At 49.7% G+C, this 21,785-nt stretch overlaps 1 protein-coding gene across 4 annotated transcripts in view; it reads left to right on the top strand.

The window, feature by feature from the left end:
• CAPN3 (calpain 3) overlaps positions 1–21,785 on the top strand; it is a 238,611-nt gene that overhangs the window by 188,085 nt on the left and 28,741 nt on the right. The window contains exon 24 of one of the 4 annotated variants that reach the window (XM_029598626.1): positions 68–5,166. The exons of the other annotated variants lie outside the window; for them this stretch is intronic. Coding sequence (XP_029454486.1) covers positions 68–139 — 72 coding nt within the window. The 3' untranslated portion in view covers positions 140–5,166. Of the gene's footprint in view, positions 1–67; positions 5,167–21,785 lie in introns of those variants that run through there. 4 annotated transcript variants of the gene reach the window in all.

Here is a 21,785-nt window from a genome sequence, read left to right as displayed (position 1 = left end):
GTCTTAAGAATATCCAAGCAGAACAGTAATAAAGTAAGCAACCTGTAGCCTTCTTTGCCTTTCATAGTTATCTGCAATAAAAATGAATATCAGCGCGGGCTCGTCAAAAAACCCTTCTCTGGGTGGGCGTCTAGACTGATTTGAGGTACTACAGGAACGAAAATTAGCAGGTAAGAACCAATTTTCTTTTCCCTGTATGTACCCGGATCAGTCCAGACTGTGGGATGTACCAAAGCTTCCCTAGACAGGGTAGGACGTTGAGAGTCCCACGCGGAGAACCCCACTGCTAAAATTACTGACATCTGGGGCCTGCACATCCAAGTGGTAGTGACGAGCAAATGTATGGAGCATCTTCCAGGTAGCCGCTCTACATATTTCTTGCAGCGATACCAGCTGGCATTCAGCCCACAAAGCTGTGTGTGAATGAATGGAATGGGCCTTTAATCCCTCAGGGATAGGTCTTCCTTTACAAATTTAAGCGGACGCAATAGCCTCTTTCAACCATCATGCAATCATTGGTTTAGAAGATTTCTGACCCTTCTTAGGCCCGCTCCACAAGACAAACAGATTATCTGAATATCTGAAAGGATTAGTGATCTCCAAGTAACGTAAAAGAGCTCGCCGAACATCCAGACGCCGCAGCTCGCTCACGTGTGGCTCATTAGAGGAGAAACTGGAAAATGCTGGAAGTTCTGACTGACTTAAATGAAAACTTGAAACCACCTTTGGTAAAAAAAAAAAGAGGGAACCGTGCAAAGCGACATGCCTGACTCAGAAATTCTCAGAAAGGGTTCCCTACAAGAAAGTGCCTGTAGTTCCGAGATTCTGCGAGCTGAGCATATGGAGACTAAAAACACCATTTTCAAAATGAGATCCTTCAACGTTGCCTTTTTAAGAGGTTCAAACAGGGGATCACATAAGACTCGAAGAACCAAATTAAGGTTCCAGGAGGAACATACCGGACGGATGGGAGGATTCAAATGTCTCACACCTCTGAGAAATCGAATTACATCCAGATGCGATGCTAAGGAGCTACCTACCAGGGAGCCTAAGGCTGCAACTTGTACACGAAGGGAATTAAAAGACAAACCTTTCACTAAGCCAGCCTGCAAAAAAGCCAAAATATGAGCCACAGAAGTTTGTTTGGGGAGCATACCTTGGTCACGACACCATGTCTCAAAAACTCGCCACACCCTGACATAGGAGAGGAAGGTAGAGGTTTTCGGGCTTGCAACAGAGTAGAAATTACTTCTTCTGAATACCCTTTCTTCCTTAACCTCCTCCTTTCAAAAGCCAAGCCACTAGACAAAAGCAATCTGCCTGGCCAAAAAATATAGGGCTTTGGCGAAGCAGATTTGGAAGATGACCAAGCCTCAGGGGCCCGTCCACCGCTAGATTGATTAGGTCCGTGTACCATGGACGTCAGGGCCACTCTGGAGCAACTAGGATTACGTTGCCTGAGTGAACTTCTATCCTGCATAGAACGTTGCCCACCAGAGGCCAGGGTGGAAACACATACAGGAGAACTGAGGTGGGCCATGGGAGTACCAATGCATTGACCCCCTCTGCTCTGTGATCTCTTCTGTGGCTGAAGAAGCGAAGAGCCTTGGCATTGTCTTTCGTCGCCATCAAGTCCATGTGGTGAGTCCCCCACATTTGCGAGATGAGATCCATTGCTAGGTCCGATAGTTTCCACTCCCCTGGATCTATTCGTTTCCGCCTGAATTTTGTCCGACCTGGCGACGTGAGACGCCGCCAATAGAATGAGATGTTTTTCCACCCAAATCATGAGCTGTTCCGCCTCGTCGGCCACAGCTTGACTTTTGGTGCCGCCTTGATGGTTGATGTAAGCCACTGTCGTTGCATTCTTGGATAGGACTCTGACCGCTCGATTGTGTCGCAACGCCAATCGAACCGCCTTGGTTTCCAGACGATTGATCGACCAGCTGGACTCCTCCTTGGACCAGTTGCCCTGGACTGAGTAGGATTGGCAGACTGCTCCACAACCGGATAGGCTGGCATCTGTGGTCACCATGATCCAATCCAGGACTTCGAGATCTATTCCACGAGTCAGGTTGTGCAGTCAAAGCCACCATCCAAGACTGGACCTGGCAGGATCGGTGAGTGGCAGAGGGAACTGGAACTCCTCCGACCTGGGATCCCAGCGGTAAAGCAACTTTCCCCTGTAATGATCCCATATAAGCAAAAGCCCAGGGGACCAACTCCAAGATGGATGCCATGGAGCCGAGGACTTGCAGATAATCCCAGTCTTTGGGGAGTGGTAGCGATAACAAGTGACGAACTTGCTCCATTAGTTGGTTACTCAGTCCAGCGGAAGGAATACTTTCCTGAGCCTGGTATCAAACCGTGCTCCCAGGAAGTCCATCGCCTGTGATGGGATGAAGTTGCTTTTGGCTTGATTCACAACCCATCCTAGCGACTGCAAAAGCGTGACCACTGTGTTGACTGCTTGTATGCAGAGGTCTTTGACTTTGCTCAGATCATCCAGTCGTCCAAATAGGGATGAATTAGAAGCCCTTGCTTTCTCAGGGCTGCTGCTACCACCACCATAACCTTGGTGAACATGCAAGGGGCTGTAGCTAGACCGAACGGCAGTACGCAGAATTGGAAAAGCATGCCTAGAATCATGAATTGAAGTAATTTATGATGATCCTTGCAGATGGGTATATGCAAATATGCTTCCATCAGATCTAGGGACGCCAGAAACTCGCCCTTGCAAATTGCAGCGATCACGGACCGCAAAGTTTCCATGCGGAAGTGATGTATCTTGAGGGCCTTGTTTACTTTTTTTAGGTCTAGAATAGGCTGGAAGGATCCCTCCTTTTTGGGGACCACAAAATAAATGGAGTAGCGTCCTGATTTCCAGTCCTCATGGGGGACCTCCTTTCTTGCCCCAAGAGCAAGGAGGTGGTCGAGAGTTTGCCGAACTATCTGAGCCTTGGTTCGTGACCTGCAGGGGGAAACCAAAAAGAAGTCTTGGAGTGGTCGAGCAAATTCCAAAGCGTAGCCGTGTTCGATACTGCTTAGGACCCACTGATCGGAGTTTATTCTGACCCATGCCTCGTGGAACCGGGATAAACGCCCCCCTACCCGAGGAACCAAGGGATGGGCTGGCCTAATCTCATTGAGAAGGCTTGGAGACAAGGGACATCGCTAAACTTGCTTCGCGAGTGGTTCTGCGTCCACGAAATGAAGAGTTCCAGAACTGCTGTCTGCCCAGAGGCTGTCTCTGCTCTGCCGGAACCTCCACTGTCCTCGAAAATGAGAGCGGGCAGAAGGAAAACCCCTGGAAGGTTTCAATCGGTCCTTCAGGAGCTTGTGGACTTTGTTCTCACCCAAGGACTTTATCAACTGCTCCAAGTCATCCCTGAAGAGAAACTTGCCCTTGAAGGGCAATGCCCCTAACTAAGCCTTGGACGAGACATCCGCCGACCAGTTACACAGCCAAAGGAGTCGTTGCGCAGATACTGCCGAAGACATGGTGCGAGAGGAAGTTCTTAGGAGATCATACAGAGCATCCGCTCTATAGGCCACCGCTGCTTCCAAGCGCTCGGCCTGCTCTGACTCTCCTGGTGGCAGGTCTCTGGAGGCTCGCCCGCAGCATATAGCTACTGCACACCGCTGCCCGGATACCCAAAGCCAAAACTTCGAAGATCCATTTGAGAAGCACCTCCAGCTTTCTATCTTGTTGATCCTTGAGGGATGCCGCCCCTGCGACGAGAATAGTGGTTCGCTTTGTCACCGCCGATACTGAAGCATCCACTCCTTAGGGGACTTCAAGAACTCTAGAGACTTGTCGAACAGAGGATAAAGTTTATCCATAGCCCTTCCCACTCTTAAGCTGGCATCTGGTACATCCCACTCCCGGGTCATCAACTGTTGCAGCATGGGATGAAAGGGAAAGTCCCGCTAGAACCGGATCCTCAGAATCCTGTGGAAGGGTATCCTGGGGATATCAACCCCAAGTTCAGATAAAACAGAGGGAATTAGCGGCTCCATTTCTTCCCTGTGGAACAGGCAGACCACCTTAGGATCATCACCATCCAGCAGGGACTGCTTTACTAGGTCCTCTTCTGTCCCTGTAGGGGGCAAGGGCAGAGACAGAGCGTCTACAGCCCCGCCGTCTATTCCATTCGAAGGGGCAGATACGCCTGCCGCGGATGAGCCACGCAATATGGCGACCCGCAGAGACGCCGGAGCATCCATACGTTTGGCATGCTTATTGGGGGGCTGAGTAAGCTGACTCAAATACGGAGCACCGCTCTGCTGAGACTAAGTAGCCAAAACAGCTTTCTGCATAAGCAGCACAAAGACCAATGAGAAATCCAAAGAACCAGTTCCTTCCCCCACCAGGGGATCGGGTTCATCGTCCAAAGACTCCTGGTCTGGATCAGACACCTCCAGGGCTTGCTTCCACCAGAGAAAGGTTGGGAGGGAGCTCCCCTGCCCCCATTGCCCTTGCTTCAGCAGCAGCAAATGTTTTCAAAATGGCCACCTTTCCCATGCTGAGGGGAAACGGATCGGCCCGGGCTTCCTGAGGTGCTGCCCTTTTAACTGTACCTCGGGGCTTTGAAAGGTTGCTGGCAGCCTGAAAGGAGCTGCCTTCCCCCCCCAGAAATACACTGTAGGCAAAGGCCTGTGCTGGAGAGTCGGGAAGAAGACTCCCCCACAGGCAACACAGGAAGATGGCCGTGGCATGAAAATCAGCAGGGGGGGGGGAGAAAAAAAAACAACACGGCAGAGGAAGCAAGGCAGGGAGCCTGAAAAAGCTCTGAAAGACGCCCAGACAGCCCCCGAAGTGAATCGCAGTGCAGCTGCTAAAGAGAAGCACGAAAGAAAACTGGCAGGCTGCTTTTTTTTTTTTTTGTAAAATTCAATCAGGGTCGCAAGGAAGAAGAGGGACCGGACCACCGGTAATCCTCTCCTGTGTCTTACCTGCGAGGAGACCAGCGGGGTAACCAACCCCGGCTCCTGAGCCTTCTATTGGGGGGGTTGGGGGTGGATGGTTCACTCGAACCTAACTACCCCCCCAGGAGGATTTCTTGATCTTCCCTTTTTTTTTTTTAGTAGCTTGATTCGCTGTAGAAGTATAAGATTAGAACACCAAAAAAAAAAAAAAAAAGAAAAACTAACACTTTTTTTTTTAAAGGGATAGTGTGTCAACCCTTAAATCAGGGCAAGACTGCAGGGTTTGCACCACCTCCATCTGTTGGAGACAGAGAAAGACTGAAGGGATACAGTGGGCACGCCAGGTTAAGAAAGGGCACCCTTTGAGTTTTTCTCTGTCTCCATCTGCTGGAAGGAAAGCATAACCCACAGTCTGGACTGATCCAGGTACTTACAGGGAATGGATGTTCATTGATTGAGCATCCCTTTTCCTAACCATACATTTTTTGACAGGTCTACTTTTTAAGTTCCTCCAACTTAATATCGCCACAATATTAAGTTGGAGGAAGTACAGAAAAGCGGTATTTTCTGCTTTTCTCTACACTTTTTGAGAGTAAAAATGTGTGCATCAGGCGCACTTTTATTTTTTGCATTGGGGGGAAATAGCTAAATAGCCTCATCAACGAATTTACATGTGATGAGCGCTATTAGCTATACACTCTATTGGATGCGCATCCGATCGTGTGTTGAGCCATGAGCTGCAGCCAGCACACGATATTGCATTGGCCTGCAACTGTTTTAAATAGTTATCTATTTTCCTTTGGAGAAAAAATATGTTTTCAATTCACTTACAGAGAGGCCGATGCAATACAGTGCGCTCGGCTGAGCGCACTGTATAACCTGCACTCGGATGCACATTAAATAGGCGCTAATCCGCCTCCTAATGCAATAGGGGGATTAGCGCCTATTTAACATGCATCCGACGTGGAGTGAATACGATAGCGCTCATCACGTGCAAATGCATTTGAATGAGGCTATTACTCATTCACTCCGCATTAAAAAAAAAAAAAAAGTGTGCAGATATTAACGCCTACCTGGAGCAGGCGTTAATAGCTGAGCGCAAGAAAAAGAAGTACAGAAAAGCAGAAAAAACTGCTTTTCTGTACTTTTTATTTTTGTACTAAAAAAAAAAAAAAAAAATACCTCGGCAGACCGCCGAGTTATGAAGACAGTCGCCAAGTTTACCGGTGTCTGTTTTTGTAACTGGCAGCTGCAGTTGGGTTGCGTTAGCAAGGAGGCGCTAATGTCGCACAAGCCACCCTAGCGCCTCCTTGCTAGCGCGATCCCCTAATTTGTGTATAGCATGGCGCCCCCCTTGCGGGCACCATGCACGCGTTAAGAAAGCGGGCGCTGACCTTTCAGCGCCCGCTTTCCGCGCTTTTTATTGCATCGGCCCCAGACAGTCTATTACTGAGAAAACAAGTTAAAAGCACTCAGGGAGGTTACTAATTTGGGCAATACTTGAAAATGTTTGTTATAGATAAGGAGGTGCTTAAAGCTTCATGTTGTTTGCCAGTGCAATGTCTCTTTTTTTCTTGCAAAAGCAATGTGCTAAATCTATGCATAAATTGAAGTTTCCTCCCTTATTGCCTTTTGCAATTCAGCCGAGTTTTAGATGCAGCCATCTTAACTGCACATATTTCTGAAGTTATATAATGCAACATTTTGTTGGTGCAGTGCATTTCATTTGTACCACAAAAACATGGTGATACAGAAAGGTATAGGTACTAGTAAACTATAAAAATCTGCATGTGCAATCGGTACTCTCTTACAAGTTATGAAAAAAGGGGTCTCTAAGAACAGAATTGGCTGTTATGACTTTACTTTTTCTATTATTGCATTGAGCATAATTTGTGGTGCTTTTAAAAATTATTTTAGGCCTTTTCTAAGCTCTCCATATTCATAAACAAGGGCTGATGCTGTCCAAGAGCATTGGTAGACTACACAGAGTTGCTTACCTGTAATGAAGAAATTACTTACCTGATAATTTCATTTTCCTTAGTGTAGACAAATGGACTCAGGACCAATGGGTATAGTGTACTCCTGATAGCAGATGGGAGACGGAGTCAGATTTCAAAGCTGACGTCAGCCTACATATACCAGTGCAGGAAGCTTAACTATTCAGTATTCTCCTCGAAAAGCAATTGTGGATATATGTGTGCTCTAATAACTTGATTAACTTGGTTAACTTGATTAATTAGGACTGGTTCAACTGATTTCCAAATTGGAGACCACCAGTGCACTCAACCGCATAACGCCAACACCCGGTAACTAAGGTGTCTTGAACTAGGAGTAATACCTGGCTTACCCATGCTTGTCTTGTTCTCAGTGTTTGTCACCCGAGTTTTCCGGATTCCGGCAGCCATGAGCGGGATGCTGAGTCCATCTGTCTACACTAAGAAAAACGAAATTATCAGGTAAGTAATTTCTCCATGTCCTAGCGTGTAGCCAGATGGACTCAGGACCAATGGGATGTACAAAAGCTACTCCTGAACAGGGCAGGAGGAAGCCCTTGGCCCACGTAGTACTACCCTTGCAAAGGTTGTGTCCTCCCGGGCCTGGACATCCAGGTGGTAGAACCTGGAGAAATTGTGTATGGAGGACCACGTTGCTGCCCAACAGATCTTGGCAGGCGACAGTATCTTGGTTTCCGCCCAGGACACAGCCTGGCCCTTTGTAGAATGGACCTTGACTTGTAGAGGTGGAGGCTTCCCTGCCTCTACGTAGGCCGCCTTGATTACGTCTTTGATCCAGCTGGCTTTAGTTGCCTGCGAGGCCGCTTCCCCTGTTTCTTTCCGCTGTGAAGGACGAATAGGTGGTCCGTCTTTCGCACTGATTCCGATCTTTCCAGGTATCGGACTAGGAGTCTGCTGACATTTAGATGGCGAAGAAGGTGTGAGTCTTCTGAATCCTTGTGTTCATCTGGTTTAGATGAAACTGAGAAACCACTTTCGGTAGAAAGGAGGGGACAGTGCATAGCTGTATGGATCCCAGTGTGAACCTGAGGAATGGTTCCAGACAGGATAGTGCTTGAAGCTCGGAGATGCGGTGGACTGAACATACTGCAACCAGGAATGCAGTCTTCATGGTCAGGAGCCATAGTGACAGACCGCGCGTTGGTCTGAAGGAACTTCCCGCTAAGAAGTCTAGTACCAGATTGAGTTTCCATAGGGGCAGCGGCCACTTTAAGGGTGGTCGGATTTGTTTGACCCCTCTCAAAGTGGGAAACATCTGGATCGGTTTATAGGCTGATGCCATCCACCTTGTCTCTGAAGCAGGCCAGCGCGGCCACTTGAACCTTGAGGGATTTGAGGGACAGCCCCTTGTTCAAGCTGTCCTGCAGAAATTCCAGGATCTTGGGAATTTTGACTGTCCGCGGAAGGATCTCACGGTCCTCACACCAGGTTTCAAATACTCTCCATATTCGTATGTAAGCTAGTGATGTGGAGAACTTGCGTGCTCGAAGTAAAGTGTCAATCACTGCCTTAGAGCATCCGCTTTTCTTCAGGCGAGTCCTCTCAAGGGCCAGACCGTAAGAGAGAATCGCGTCGGGTCTTCGTGGAGGATCGGTCCTTGCCTGAGCAGGTCCCTGTGTGGAGGTATGCACAGAGGGTTCCCCGCAAGAAGTCTTCGCATCTCTGCGTACCATGGCCTTCTTGGCCAGTTCAGGGCCACTAGAAGTACTAGTCCCCTGTGGTGTTCTATCTTGCGGATGATCCTGCCCAGTAGTAGCCATGGGGGGAAGGGCGTACAGCAGGTCTTCCTGTGGCCAGGTCTGGACGAGGGCGTCGATTCCCCAAGATTGTGGTTCTCGTCTGCAGCTGAAGAACTTGGGAACTTGGGCATTGGACCGGGTTGCCAGTAGATCCATGGCTGGGGTTCCCCAGTGGTTTACTATCAACTGAAAGACTGTGGTCGACAGTGTCATTCCCCTGGTCTAGACTCTCTCTGCTGAGGTAGTCCGCAGAGACGTATTTTCCCATGATGTGTGAGGCTGAGATGCCTTGCAGGTTTGTTTCCGCCCACACCATGAGGGGGCCTATCTCCAGGGACACCTGTTGGCTTCTGGTTCCTCCCTGGCAGTTGATGTAGGCAACTGTAGTGGCATTGTCTGACATGACTCTGACAGACTCGCCCCCGAGTCTGTGGCTGAATTGTAGACAGGCTAGTCTGACAGGTCGGGCTTCCAGCTGGTTTATGTTCCACCCTGCCTCTTCCTTGTCCCATTGTCCTTGAGCTGTCAGTTCCTGACAGTGGGCTCCCCACCCTCGCAGGCTTGCATCCATGGTGAGCAAGATCCAGTTCGGTGGGGATAGTCAGTAAGACTCTTGCTCAGATGGTCCTCCTGTAGCCACCATTCGAGCTGGGTCTGAACCTCTGCTGGTAGCTGGAGGTGAATGGAGTAGTTCTGAGATGTCGGGTTCCAACATGACAGTAGGGAACGTTGCAGTGGGAGCATGTGGGCCCTTGCCCATGGAATGACTTCCAGGGTTGATGTCATGAGGCCGAGGACTTGGAGGTAGTACCATACCTTGGGGTGAGCATAGTTCAACAGTTTTCGTAGCTGGCCCATCAGTTTCCTTCTCTTGGAGGGGGAAGGACAACCTTGTCTTGTTTGGTGTCAAACCGGACTCCCAGGTACTCTAGCGATTGGGAGGGCTGCAGGCAGCTCTTGGCTGTGTTGACTGCCCACCCGAGATTCTGCAGTAGATTCTTGACTCTGGTGGTCGCCTAGTGACTTTCCTCTGGAGATTTTGCCCTGATCAGCCAATTGTCCAGCTAAGGGTGAACGAGGATTCCTTCTTTCCTCAGTGTTGCCACCACTACCACCATGATTTTGGTGAAAGTCCGAGGGGCGGTAGCTAGTCTGAAGGGTAGCGCCCGGAACTGGTAATGATGGTCCAGTATTGCAAAGTGTTGGAATCGTTGATAGTCGTGATGGACCGGGATGTGGAGATAGGCTTTGGATAAATCCAGTGAAGTCAGGAATTCTCCCGGCTGTTCTGCCCTTATGACTGAGCGTAGGGTTTCCATGCGGAAGTATGGTACCCTCAGGTAACGATTGACGGTCTTGAGGTCCAGGATGGGCCAGAAGGTTCCTTCCTTTTTGGGAACGATAAAATAGATGGAATAGTGACCAGCATTTTGTTGGTGCGTGGGCACCGGGGATATCGCCTTTAGGCTGAGTAGTTTTGCTAGTGTGGTTTCCACGGCTGTCCTCTTGGAGAGGGAGTGGCATGGTGATCTCACAAATTTGTCTGGAGGGATGCTGTGGAAGTCCAGATAGTATCCCTCATGAATGATGGTTAGGACCCACTTGTCTGACGTTATCTCGACCCATCTTTGGTAGAAGAGGGTAAGTCTGCCCCCTATGACTTTTTCCTATGGATGGGTTTGCTGATTCTCATTGTGGGGTGCGGCTGGAGCCTGTGCCTGAGTTTGCTCCCCTCTTTTTGTGTCTGTTCCGAAAGGACTGGGCCCTGCCTGCGGGGCGAGGTGCTTGGTAGTATGTGTTCTTGTATGGTCTGAAGCACTGGGGTCCTCTGCCTTTGGTTCTTCGGGGGGAGGAGTGCTGGTTTCTTTTGTTCCTGTCCTCCGGTAGACGAGGTACTAGATATGTGCATTCGTTTATCATGAAATTGCCTAATTCGTTTTGGTTTGGGGGGACCTGAACCACGAAACAGATTTTCCCTAAGCTTCAGGGAAATTTTGTGTTTTAGGTTAGTGCCAGGGGAGGGGCACATTTATTAAAAAAAAACAAAAAAAATCCACCCAACCCTTCAATTTTACTTTCTTACACCCCCTCCCCAAGACTTACTAAAAGCTCCTGGAGGTCCAGCGGGGTCCTGCGAGTGATCTCTCCCTCCATGCCGTCAAGCTGTCGGGCCTGCTATGATTCAAAATGGTGCCGATAGCCTTGCCCTTACGATGTCACAGGGGCTACCGGTGCCATTGGTCAGCCCCTGTCACATTTCTCCTACCATGTGACAGGGGCTGACCAATGGCACCGGTAGCCCCTGTGACATCGTAAGGGCAAGGCTATGGGTGCCATTTTGAGTCGTAGCAGGCCCGACAACCCGATGGCATGGAGGGAGAGATCGCTCGCAGGACCCCGCTGGACCACCAGGGATTTTTAGTAAGTCTTGGGGAGGGATCGGGATGGTGGGGGGGTTATAAGAAAGTAAATGTGAAGGGTTGGTGTGGGTTTTTTTTCCGATTCGTGTTTATTTTATTTTTATTCGTTTTTCCGGTTTTGGGTTCAGGTTCCAGTTTCATTTTTGGAGAAAAACAATCCGTGGGAAATCAAGTTTTCCCACGAAGCGCCTGACCCGAGCCAGAAAAACGAAGCTCATCTCTACGAGGTACTGGAGATTCGCCCCATTTGTTGGCTAACTTCTCCAGTTCGCTTCCGAACAAGAGGGATCCTTTAAAGGGCATTCTCGTGAGGTTCGCTTTGGAGGTCGCGTCGGCTGACCAATTTCGGAGCTATAGTTGTCTTCTGGCTGCCACTATGGAGGAGACGCCCCTGGCTGAGGTGCACACTAGGTCTGAGGTCGCATCCGTGAGGAAGGATATCGCCGGTTCTAATGTTTTACCGGACATGGTTGCGTCTCTGGAGAGAAGCAAGCAGGCACGTGTTACGGCGCAGCAGGAAGTGATTTGCAGGGTCATTAAAGACCGTTTAAGGATGGCTTCCTGATGTCTGTCCTGGGCATCCTTGAGTGCTGCTCCTCCTTCGACCAGAATGGTTGTGCGCTTAGAGATTGCACAGACCATGGCGTCCAATTTTGGGAACCGTAGGAGTTCCTTGGCCGTGGGTTCCAGGAGGTATAGGGCTTCTATTCCATTTGAAGCTGGCCTCCGGGGCATTCCATTCTAGGTCAATCAGTTGTTGTACGGCCTGCAACATTGGGAAATAGTATGAGGCCTGGCGAAGGGACACCAAAACAGGGTTAGTCTTTGGTTCCGCTGTGGTACCCGTGCCTGGAATGGCCAGTGTCTTCAGGATCAGAGACACGAGAGCTGGTAATTTGTCTTTGGAGAAGAATAACAGCATTGTTCGGTATGGTTCCATCCCTGGAGGAATTTCCCCTTCCTCCAGGGAGTCCCCCAAGGTGTCTGTTTCCCCTGTAGGGAGGCTCTTGCCTAGGTGGGGCACATCTCGAGAGGTCTGAGAGGTGCTTGGGAGGTCTTGTGCTTCTGGTGAAGACTGGGGCTGTGTTGCAGGTGGTACCAATTGTGCTTGGAAAAGGTTTGCAGCCCTTTGAAGAATTCCACCCAGGAAAAAGTCCCTGGGTCCATACTGAATCCAGGCGAGGTTATGGTGGAGGCCCCCAAGGTGCCTTCTTGTGTAGGCGCCGAGTCGGAGATACAGAGATCCGGGGTACTATCATTAGTGGAACCAGATCCCTCTATTGGCTGTGGGGGGCCTTGCTTAGGTTCCCCCTGAGCCTCTTTGCACTTCTGGCATAGGGTGGAGGCCACTTCAGGTTGCACAGCTCTCAGGTGGAAGGCTGGGCAGAGGGCTTGTCCCTTGGCCTTCTTGGCCGGCAGTGCCATGATTTGTGCGCATGGAGTGCTTCAAAACTCGTCCGTGCACGATGGTATGCATGCCGGGAGGCTTAGTTGTGCTCTCCAGGTGCGCCAATGATGTAAGTGCTGGATGCGCAAGATGTGCACGTAGGCAACTGCTTTGTGCACCTGGCTAAGATGAGCACGCCGCTGTGCGCAGGCCTGTCTGTGCACTCAGGCCGTTTGTGCGGGCCGCTATGCGCCCGGCACCATTGTGTGTGCCATTGTGCGCACAAGTTGTTTGTGCACACAGTTGTTGAGCGGGCAATACGGCGATCAAAGGGGGGAAATGGCACTGGCGACCACGCGGACAAGATGGCAACCCCCCCCCCCCCCCGGAGGGTCTCCACATGTGTGGACCCTCGCACCGGATTGGGGTCTAGCCCAGACGGAGCTGCTCAATCCGATTTTACAGATGCCGGAAGGGACGATCTGTGCAGCTAATCGAGCCTCGGAGACCGGAGTCTTAGAAGAGGTTTTCTACCTTACCTGGTCTCGGCGTTTCCCAGTCTCGTGCCGGGCGGTCTCCGGCTGCGGGGGGAGAGGGAATTACCTTCACTGCTGCGCTCGATTCAACACCCATTGCCTCTCAGCTGCCCTGGGGGCTAAGCCCACGCCGGGAGCCGGCTACCGGACCGAGGCTTGCCTTTGAGGGATCTCGGAAATCACCTCAGGAATTCTCAACTGGGGGAGGGAGCCTTATGTATCACCGCAGGAGAGCGGGGCTCATCTTCTTGAGGTAAATTTTCTTTCTTTTTTGTTTTAAAATTGCTAACACTCTTCTAGAGTGTGGAAGTGTCCCTATCTGCTTTAAGAGACGGAGAAATACTGAAGAGCTAAGCACTGCACGGTCATATGTAGGCTGATGTCAGCTTTGAAATCTGACTCCATCTCCCATCTGCTATCAGGAGTACACTATACCCATTGGTCCTGAGTCCATCTGGCTACATGCTAGGAAACAAATGTTCTCGGAGGACAGCAGGATGTTAATCCTCACACATGGGTGACATCATCAGATGGAGCCCGCTGCAGAAAATTGACTAGGCACACTGAGCATGCCCAGCATGTGGCTTTTTCTGGCCCATATGACAAGCCTTATACCAATAATCCAAGTCAAAGCTACCCTTACATGTAAATCAGTAAAGGCAAAGTAACCTTGCCAGTAGCCTTAAGGACTGGCTAACTGAATAGGATACAGCCCTATTTGTAATATCTTTCACTAGAAACCTAGCAGTAGTTGCCCAAATCTGGGAAAACATATAAGGTGGTGTTTCCCAACCTCTTCAAGCTCAAAGCACACCTACATTAATGAAAATGTGTGGTGTATCAGCCTCCATGGGACAGGCACTGCAGGCATGGAGAAAACTCATATGGTCAACAGAGCTAGGAAAACACTAAAAGCCCCACAATTCTCTCTGCCAAAAAGTTTAACACAAAAGGGAGAGGGGTATGGAGACACACATGAACCCATCACAATAGACCAGTTCCCTCTGTTTGCAAGTGCAGAAGGAAGAAATCATTGTGATGCAGCCAGTTCAGATATTTTGGCTGCTATACAGTATATGGCTGCCAAAGCTTTTCCACTGCAGCTCCTACTCATATTATCCATTGCTCAGTGCACACGCTCTCTGTCTCACTCAGCCTGGGGATAAGACAGAGACTGGAAGGATTCAAAGAAGAAAGATAATGAGGTACTGTGTACACTACTCAAAGTGGGGCCCAGCTATCAAGACCCTGCATACTGTCCATTAATTACCACCCGCCTGACTCATGAAGCTAGAAAGAGAAGGCATGCATGATTACACCTGTTTTCAGAAAGGAGTGCCTACAGGTTTAAGAGCCAGCTCTGGAGACTCTTAATGATGTGAAGTGATGAGAGCAGAGCCCACTGCTGGTCTGAATCAGAGTATCAGGTGGGAGTGACTTTTCTGTGGCAAACTGTTCGGAAAACTGACAAAATGGGAACTCAATAATAGGGTGGATAATGGTAGAAAAGGCCCTGATCTGATTTTTTTTCTGGGGAGTAGTTCACAAAAGTGAATTGCATGGTTCAGTGAATTGTCACAGACATAGAAAAAGCCTTAGTTATGTAACTGTAAGGCATGCATGGAATAAGATGATGGTCTCAAGCCAGTTAACTCCAGCACCATAAATCTCACCTAAGTTGTTAGTTTCAGCAGGACTAAACAGGCATATGATTTAAACTACCATCTTAGCTTCAGAGGGGTGTGCTGTCTAAGATTGGGATGAAGCAGTCAGTTTCTGATTGTAGTATAGTCAGGGCCAACACTTCCATTAGGCGAACTTCGGCAGTCGCCTAGGGTGCCGAGCCGTAGGGGGGCGCCAAAGAGCAGCCATGTGGTGCCGCAAGCAGGGCCTATCCCTCTCACAGTAAACAGAAATAGAGACTGTGTGCTTCTCAGGGCCCCGAGCTGCTCGCGGCCCTGAGAAGCACACAGCGCCAAAACACGTGGGGGCGCGTCTGAGGGGGGGGGGGGGGGGGGGGCAGCGGCAGCACAAGAGTCGCCTAGGGTGCCCAATACCTTTGCACCGGCCCTGAGTATAGTGTATCGTAAACGTGCTAGTTTGGATAAGTGGAGGATTGTTGTTTCCAGTTACCTTAGTACCTTTCCCAAGCCCAAAATTCAGTAGGAAAACAAGATAGCTGTACACTATAGAGAAGAAAACAGAGGCATGTGTCTTAAGTACAAGAGAAATGAATTTGGCAAAGATGACCTATTTTTCATCTGACTTTTCTTACAATCAGGCCAATACAGTAAAGTCCCCGGGAGAGCGGGCAAATGCCCGCTTCGCCGATGCGCGCGATTCAGTATTCAAATTAGGTGGTGTGGTAGAAACAGGCAAAAGGAGGCGCTAGGGACACTAGCGCGTCCATAGCGCCTCCTTTTAGCCCAGAGCGGCGGCTGTCAGCGAGTTTGACAGCAGACGCTCAATTTTGCTGGCGTCAGTTCTTGAGCCCGCCGACAGCCACGGGCTTGGAAACCGGACACCGGCAAAATTGAGCGTCCGGTTTTCGACCCGACAGCCGCCGGCCGACCTCCAATTTTTTCTTTTCTTTAAACTTTTTTTACTTTTCGGGACCTCCGACTTAATATCGACATGATATTAAGTCGGAGGGGTGCACAGAAAAACAGTTTTTACTGCTTTTCTGTGCACTTTCCCGGTGCCGGAAGAAATTAGCGCCTACACCTTTGGGTAGGCGCTAATTTCTGAAAGTAAAATGTGCGGCTTGGCTACATATTTTACTTTCTGAATCGCGCACGAATAACTAATAGGGCCATCAACATGCATTTGCATGTTGAGGACGCTATTAGGTTCGGCGGGTTGGACGCGCGTTTTCCGCCCCTTACTGAATAAGGGGTAAGGGAAAACGCGCGTACGACGACAGGCTAACAGTGCGCTCCATTGGAGCGCACTGTACTGTATCGGCCTGTCTGGTAGAAATAACAATGCTTGCTAACTACTTAGCTTTTCTCCACACTCAGGAAAATTCCATCAAGCCTGACATCCCATCTCCAACAGCAGTCAATTTGGGTTACTTGGGGGTACTTAACAGATCTTGAGGAGATAAAACCATATTCCCAAACCTCACAGCACCATAAATGTGTTTTAATAGGAAACAAACCTATCTGATGGGGATGGCATATAAAGACATCTTTGGGTTTATATCAGCTCCCTCCTGTGAAAGCAAAACCACTATCTGATCCATAATGCTGAAACAGCAAATATAGAGCAGTTCTGAACAGTTTTCTTGACACCAATTCTTAGACACTGATAGTTTAAGCTTTAAATGTAAGGTGACTAATAATTGGTTGATGATAGGATTGCATTTTGGAAGAAAGTTGTATTAAGTTATGTTTTATTGTAAACCGGTGTGATTTGTATTTTATACAGGAATGTCGGTATATAAAAGTTAAAAATAAATAAATAAAGTAATAAATGTGCTTATAGTTGGATCCATTGTTTGTCTATTTTTGTTGGAAGATTCTCCTTTCAGCACCTGGCAATGATTCATAGAAGACAAAAACAAAGGAGTCCAGTGGTCTAGTAAGGAAAGGCAGCTACTAAAGCTACTCTCTGACACTTGAATCCTGCAACATAACCTCATGTGAGCTAATCACCATAGGCAATGTTATGTATTAGGAAGAAATTCTTAGGAGCTGTTTTTCAATGCAGATGGATGAAACAAACGGTTGGGAGGGAAGGTAGGGAAAAGGGACAGGATATAACTGGAGATTTTATCTCCATGACACACTTTAATTTAAGCGTGATCCCATAACTCTCTGACAGAAAAAAAATCTTTAAAGCAAGAGTTGAAACCCCAGAACTGATTTGTCTGTTTCTTGTGACCTCCCCAGCTGGTCATACTACAAATCATTTCCAGGAAATTGAAACGGTTACAAACCTCACAAAATAACTATGTGATATGTTCCCTACCTAAGTATTATTTTGGACTCACCACAGTTGACAGGAAGCGCATGCATTTCTCACCAGAGTTGCACGTAAACATTACAATGTTGTGCTGATCTGGTGCAATAAATATACATACAATCGAAACTACCAGAATGCTGGGCTGTCTTTTTTACACTTTGCTCTGGTCAAATAATCTCCTAGCTCACTCTTGTTAACATGAAGACAGTGTTGCTTTCTGAACTTGGAGAACTACAATTGGAAAAGTTACTTACCTGATAATTTCGTTTTCCTTAGTGTAGCCAGATGGACTCAGGACCAATTGGTATAGTGTACTCCTGATAGCAGATGGGAGACGGAGTCAGATTTCAAAGCTGACGTCAGCCTACAAATACCCGTGCAGGAAGCTTAGCTCTTCAGTATTCTCCTCGAAAAGCAATTGTGGATATATGTGTCTCTTGACAACTTGATTAACTAGGACTGGTTCAACTGATTTTCAAAACGAGACCACCAGTGCACTCAACCGATTAATGCCGATACCTGGCAAACTGTGGGTGTCCTGCACTAGAGGTAATACATGGCTTACCCGTTCTTGTTTTAGTCTCTAGCAGGCCGATACAGTACAGTGCGCTCCGACGGAGCGCACTGTTAGCCTGCTCTTGGACGTGCGTTTTCCCTTACCCCTTATTCAGTAAGGGGAGGAAAACACGCGTCCAACCCGCGGCCCCTAATAGCGCCTTCAACATGCAAATGCATGTTGATGGCCCTATTAGGTATGCGCGCGGGATACGGAAAGTAGCGCCGACCCAAAGTCGGCGCTAATTTCTTCCAGCACCGGGAAAGTGCACCGGCACCGGGAAAGTGCACAGAAAAGCAGTAAAAACTGCTTTTCTGTGCACCCTCCGACTTAATATCATAGCGATATTAAGTCGGAGGTCCCGAAAAAGTAAAAAAATAAAATAAAATTTGAATTCAGCCCGCGGCTGTCGGGCCGAAAACCGACGCTCAATTTTGCCGGCATCCGGTTTCCGAGCCCGTGGCTGTCAGCGGGCTCGAGAACAGACACCGGCAAAATTGAGCGTCGGCTGTCAAACCCACTGACAGCCGCCGCTCCTGTCAAAAAGAGGCGCTAGGAAAGCGCTAGTGTCCCTAGCGCCTCCTTTTCCCCACGTCACCTAATTTAAATACAGAATCGCGCGCACCAGGGAAGGGCCGGTGCGCGCGGCGGGAAAGCGGGCGTTCATCTGCTTTCCCGCGAACTTTACTGTATCGGCCCGTAGGTTTGTTACCAGAGGTTCTTGAATTGTGGGGCAGCCGTGGGCGGGATGCTGAGTCCATCTGTCTACACTAAGGAAAACGAAATTATCAGGTAAGTAATTTCTCCATTTCCTAGCATGAAGCCTCCAGCCCCGGACAGGGCTGGAGGCTTCCCATGGCCCACTTAGTACTGCCCTTGCATAGGCTGTGTCCTCCCGTGCCTGGACATCCAGGCAGTAGAACCTGGAGAAGGTGTGTATGGAGGACCATGTCGCTGCTCGACAGATCTCGGTGGGCAACAGCAGCTTGGTTTCTGCCCAGGATACTGCCTGGGCCCTCGTCGAATGAGCTTTAACTGATAGAGGCAAGGGCTTCCCTGCCTCTCCGTAAGCTGCCTTGATTACTTCTTTGATCCAGCGGGCTATGGTGGCCCGCGAGGCCGCTTCCCCTTGTTTCTTCCTGCTGTGAAGGACGAATAGGTGGTCCGTCTTTCGTATAGGTTCCGATCTTTCCAGGTATCGGACTAGGAGTCTGCCGACATTAAGATGGCAAAGGAGGCGTGAGTCTTCCGAGTCCGGAGATGGTAGTGATATGGTTTGGTTCAGGTGAAACTGAGAAACCACTTTCAGTAGAAAGGAGGGGACAGTGCGCAGCTGTATGGCTCTGGGTGTGAACCTAAGGAACGGTTCCCGACAAGATAGCACTTGAAGTTCGGAAATGCTATGAGCTGAACATATTGCCACCAAGAAGGAGGGGACTCCCAGCCATGGACCTTCTGGCAACCCGTTCCAACGCCTAAGTTCCCAAGTTCTTCAGCCGCAGACGAGAACCACAGTCCTGGGGAATAGACACTGTCGTCCAGACCTGGCCGCAGGAAGCTCTACCTTATGCCTTCCCTCCATGGCCACTAATGGGCAGGGTCATCTGCAAGATAGAACACCACAGGGGACTAGTCCTCCTAGTGGCCCCGGACTGGCCAAGAAGACCATGGTATGCAGACATGCAAAGATTACTTGTGGGGAACCCTCTGTGCCTACCTCCACACAGGGACCTTCTCTGACAGGGTCCAATCCTGTCAGAGAAGGTCCCTGTGTCAGGAGCTGAAGTGACAGGCCGCATGTTGGTCTGATGGAAGTTCCCGCTAGGAAGTCTAGTAGTAGATTGAGATTCCATAGAGGCACCGCCCACTTTAGGGGTGGTCGGATTTGTTTGACCCCTTTCAGGAAGCGAGAGACATCTGGATGGGTCGATAGTCTGATGCCCTCCACTTTGGCTCTGAAACAGACCAGGGCGGCAACTTGAACCTTGAGAGAGTTGAGGGAAAGCCCTTTCGTCAAGCCATCCTGCAGGAATTCCAGGATCATGGGGATTTTGACTGTTCGTGGAAGGAGCCCACGGTCCTCGCACCAGGATTCGAATCCTCTCCAGATCCTAAGAGAGAATCGAGTCGGATCTTCGTGGAGGATCGGACCCTGTCAGAGAAGGTCCCTGTGTGGAGGTAGGCACAGAGGGTTCCCCACAAGTAATCTTTGCATGTCTGCGTACCATGGTCTTCTTGGCCAGTCCGGGGCCACTAGGACTAGTCCCCTGTGGTGTTCTATCTTGCAGATGACCCTGCCCATTAGTGGCCATGGAGGGAAGGCATACAGTAGAGCTTCCTATGGCCAGGTATGGACGACAGTGTCGATTCCCCAGGACTGTGGTTCTCGTCTGCGGCTGAAGAACTTGGGAACTTAGGCGTTGGAACGGGCTGCCAGAAGGTCCATGGCTGGGAGTCCCCAGCGATTTACTATTAGTTGGAAGGCTGTGGTCGACAGCGTCCATTCCCTTGGGTCTAGGCTCTCTCTGCTGAGGTAGTCCGCAGAGACATCTTTTCCCGCTATGTGGGAAGCTGAAATCCCTTACAGGTTTAGTTCTGCCCACACCATGAGAGGGTCTATTTCCAGGGACACCTGCTAGCTCTTGGTTCCTCCCTGGCGGTTGATGTAGGCCACAGTTGTGGCATTGTCGGACATGACTCTGCTGCCTCGCCCCAGAGTCTGTGACCGAATCATAGGCAGGCTAGCCTGACTGCTCGAGCTTCCAGGCAGATTATGTTCCATTCCCCCTCTTCCTTGTTTCATTGTCCCTGGGCCGTCAGGCCCTGACAGTGGGCTCCCCACCCTCGCAGGCTTGCATCCATGGTGAGCAAGGTCCAGTTTGGTAGGGATAGGTTTACTCCTTTGCTCAGGTGGTCTTCCTGTAGCCACCATTGAAGCTCTGCTGGTAGCAGGAGGTGGATGGAGTAGTTCTGGGACGTTGGATTCCATCGTGACAGTAGGGAGAGCTGTAATGGTTGCATGTGGGCCCTTGCCCACGGAACGACTTCCAGGGTTGACGTCATGAGGTCGAGGATCTGAAGGTAGTCCCATACCTTGGGGCGAGCATAGGCCAGCAGTTTTCGCAGCTGAGCCAACAGTTTCCTTCTCCTTGGAGGGGGAAGGAAGACCTTGTCCTGTTTGGTGTCAAATCGGACTCCCAGGTACTCTAGTGACTGGGAGGGCTGTAGGGAGCTCTTGGCTGTGTTGACAACCCACCCGAGTTCCTGCAGCAGGATCTTGACCCTGGTGGTTGCCTGACGACTCTCCTCCGGTGACTTTGCCCTGATCAGCCAATCATCCAGCTAAGGATGTACCAGGATTCCTTCTTTTCTCAGTGTTGCCGCCACTACCACCATGATCTTGGTGAAGGTTTTGGGGGCGGTAGGTAGACCGAAAGGTAGCGCCCGGAATTGGTAATGCTAGCCCAGTATCGCAAAGTGCAGGAAGCGCTGATGATCCCAATGGACCAGGATGTGAAGATAGGCTTCGGATAGATCTATACAGATTCGGAATTCTCCCGGATGTACTGCCTTTATGACAGAGCATAGGGTCTCCATGTGAAAGTGTGGTACCCTCAGGTAACGGTTGACTGTCTTGAGGTCTAGGATGGGCCGGAACGTTCCTTCTTGGGGATGATAAATAGATGGAATAGTGGTTATTAATTTGTTGGGGCATGGACATCAGGGTTATCGCCTTTAGGCTGAGTAGTCTTGCTAATGTTGTTTCCACTGCCGTCCTCTTGGAGTGGGAGTGGCATGGTGATTTCATAAATTTGTCTCTAGGAATGCTGTGGAATTCCAGCGAGTATCCTTCTTGAATGATAGTTAGGACCCACTTGTCCGATGTTATCTCGACCCATCTTTGGTAGAAGAGGGTAAGTCTGCCCCCTATGTCTTCTTCCTGTGGCTGGGTCTGCTGTTTCTCATCGTGGGGAACACTGGGACCTATCCCTGAGCCTGCTCCCATCTTGGCGTGTTTGTTCCGAAAGGACTGAGACCTTCCTGAGGGGTGAGGTGCTTGGTAGTGTGTGTTCCTGTAAGGTCTAAAGCGCTGTGCTCCTCTGCCCTTGTTCCTTCGGGGGGGGGGGGGGGGGGGGGAGCACTGTCTTCTCTTGTTCCTATCTTCCAGTAGTCGAGGTACTGGAGATTCGCCCCATTTGTTGGCTAACTTTTCCAATTCGCTTCCGAACAAGAGAGA

Source organism: Rhinatrema bivittatum, chromosome 4, assembly GCF_901001135.1.
Source record: "Rhinatrema bivittatum chromosome 4, aRhiBiv1.1, whole genome shotgun sequence".
In the NCBI taxonomy this organism is placed as follows: domain Eukaryota; kingdom Metazoa; phylum Chordata; class Amphibia; order Gymnophiona; family Rhinatrematidae; genus Rhinatrema; species Rhinatrema bivittatum.
This window is presented reverse-complemented; position numbering and strand designations above follow the sequence as displayed.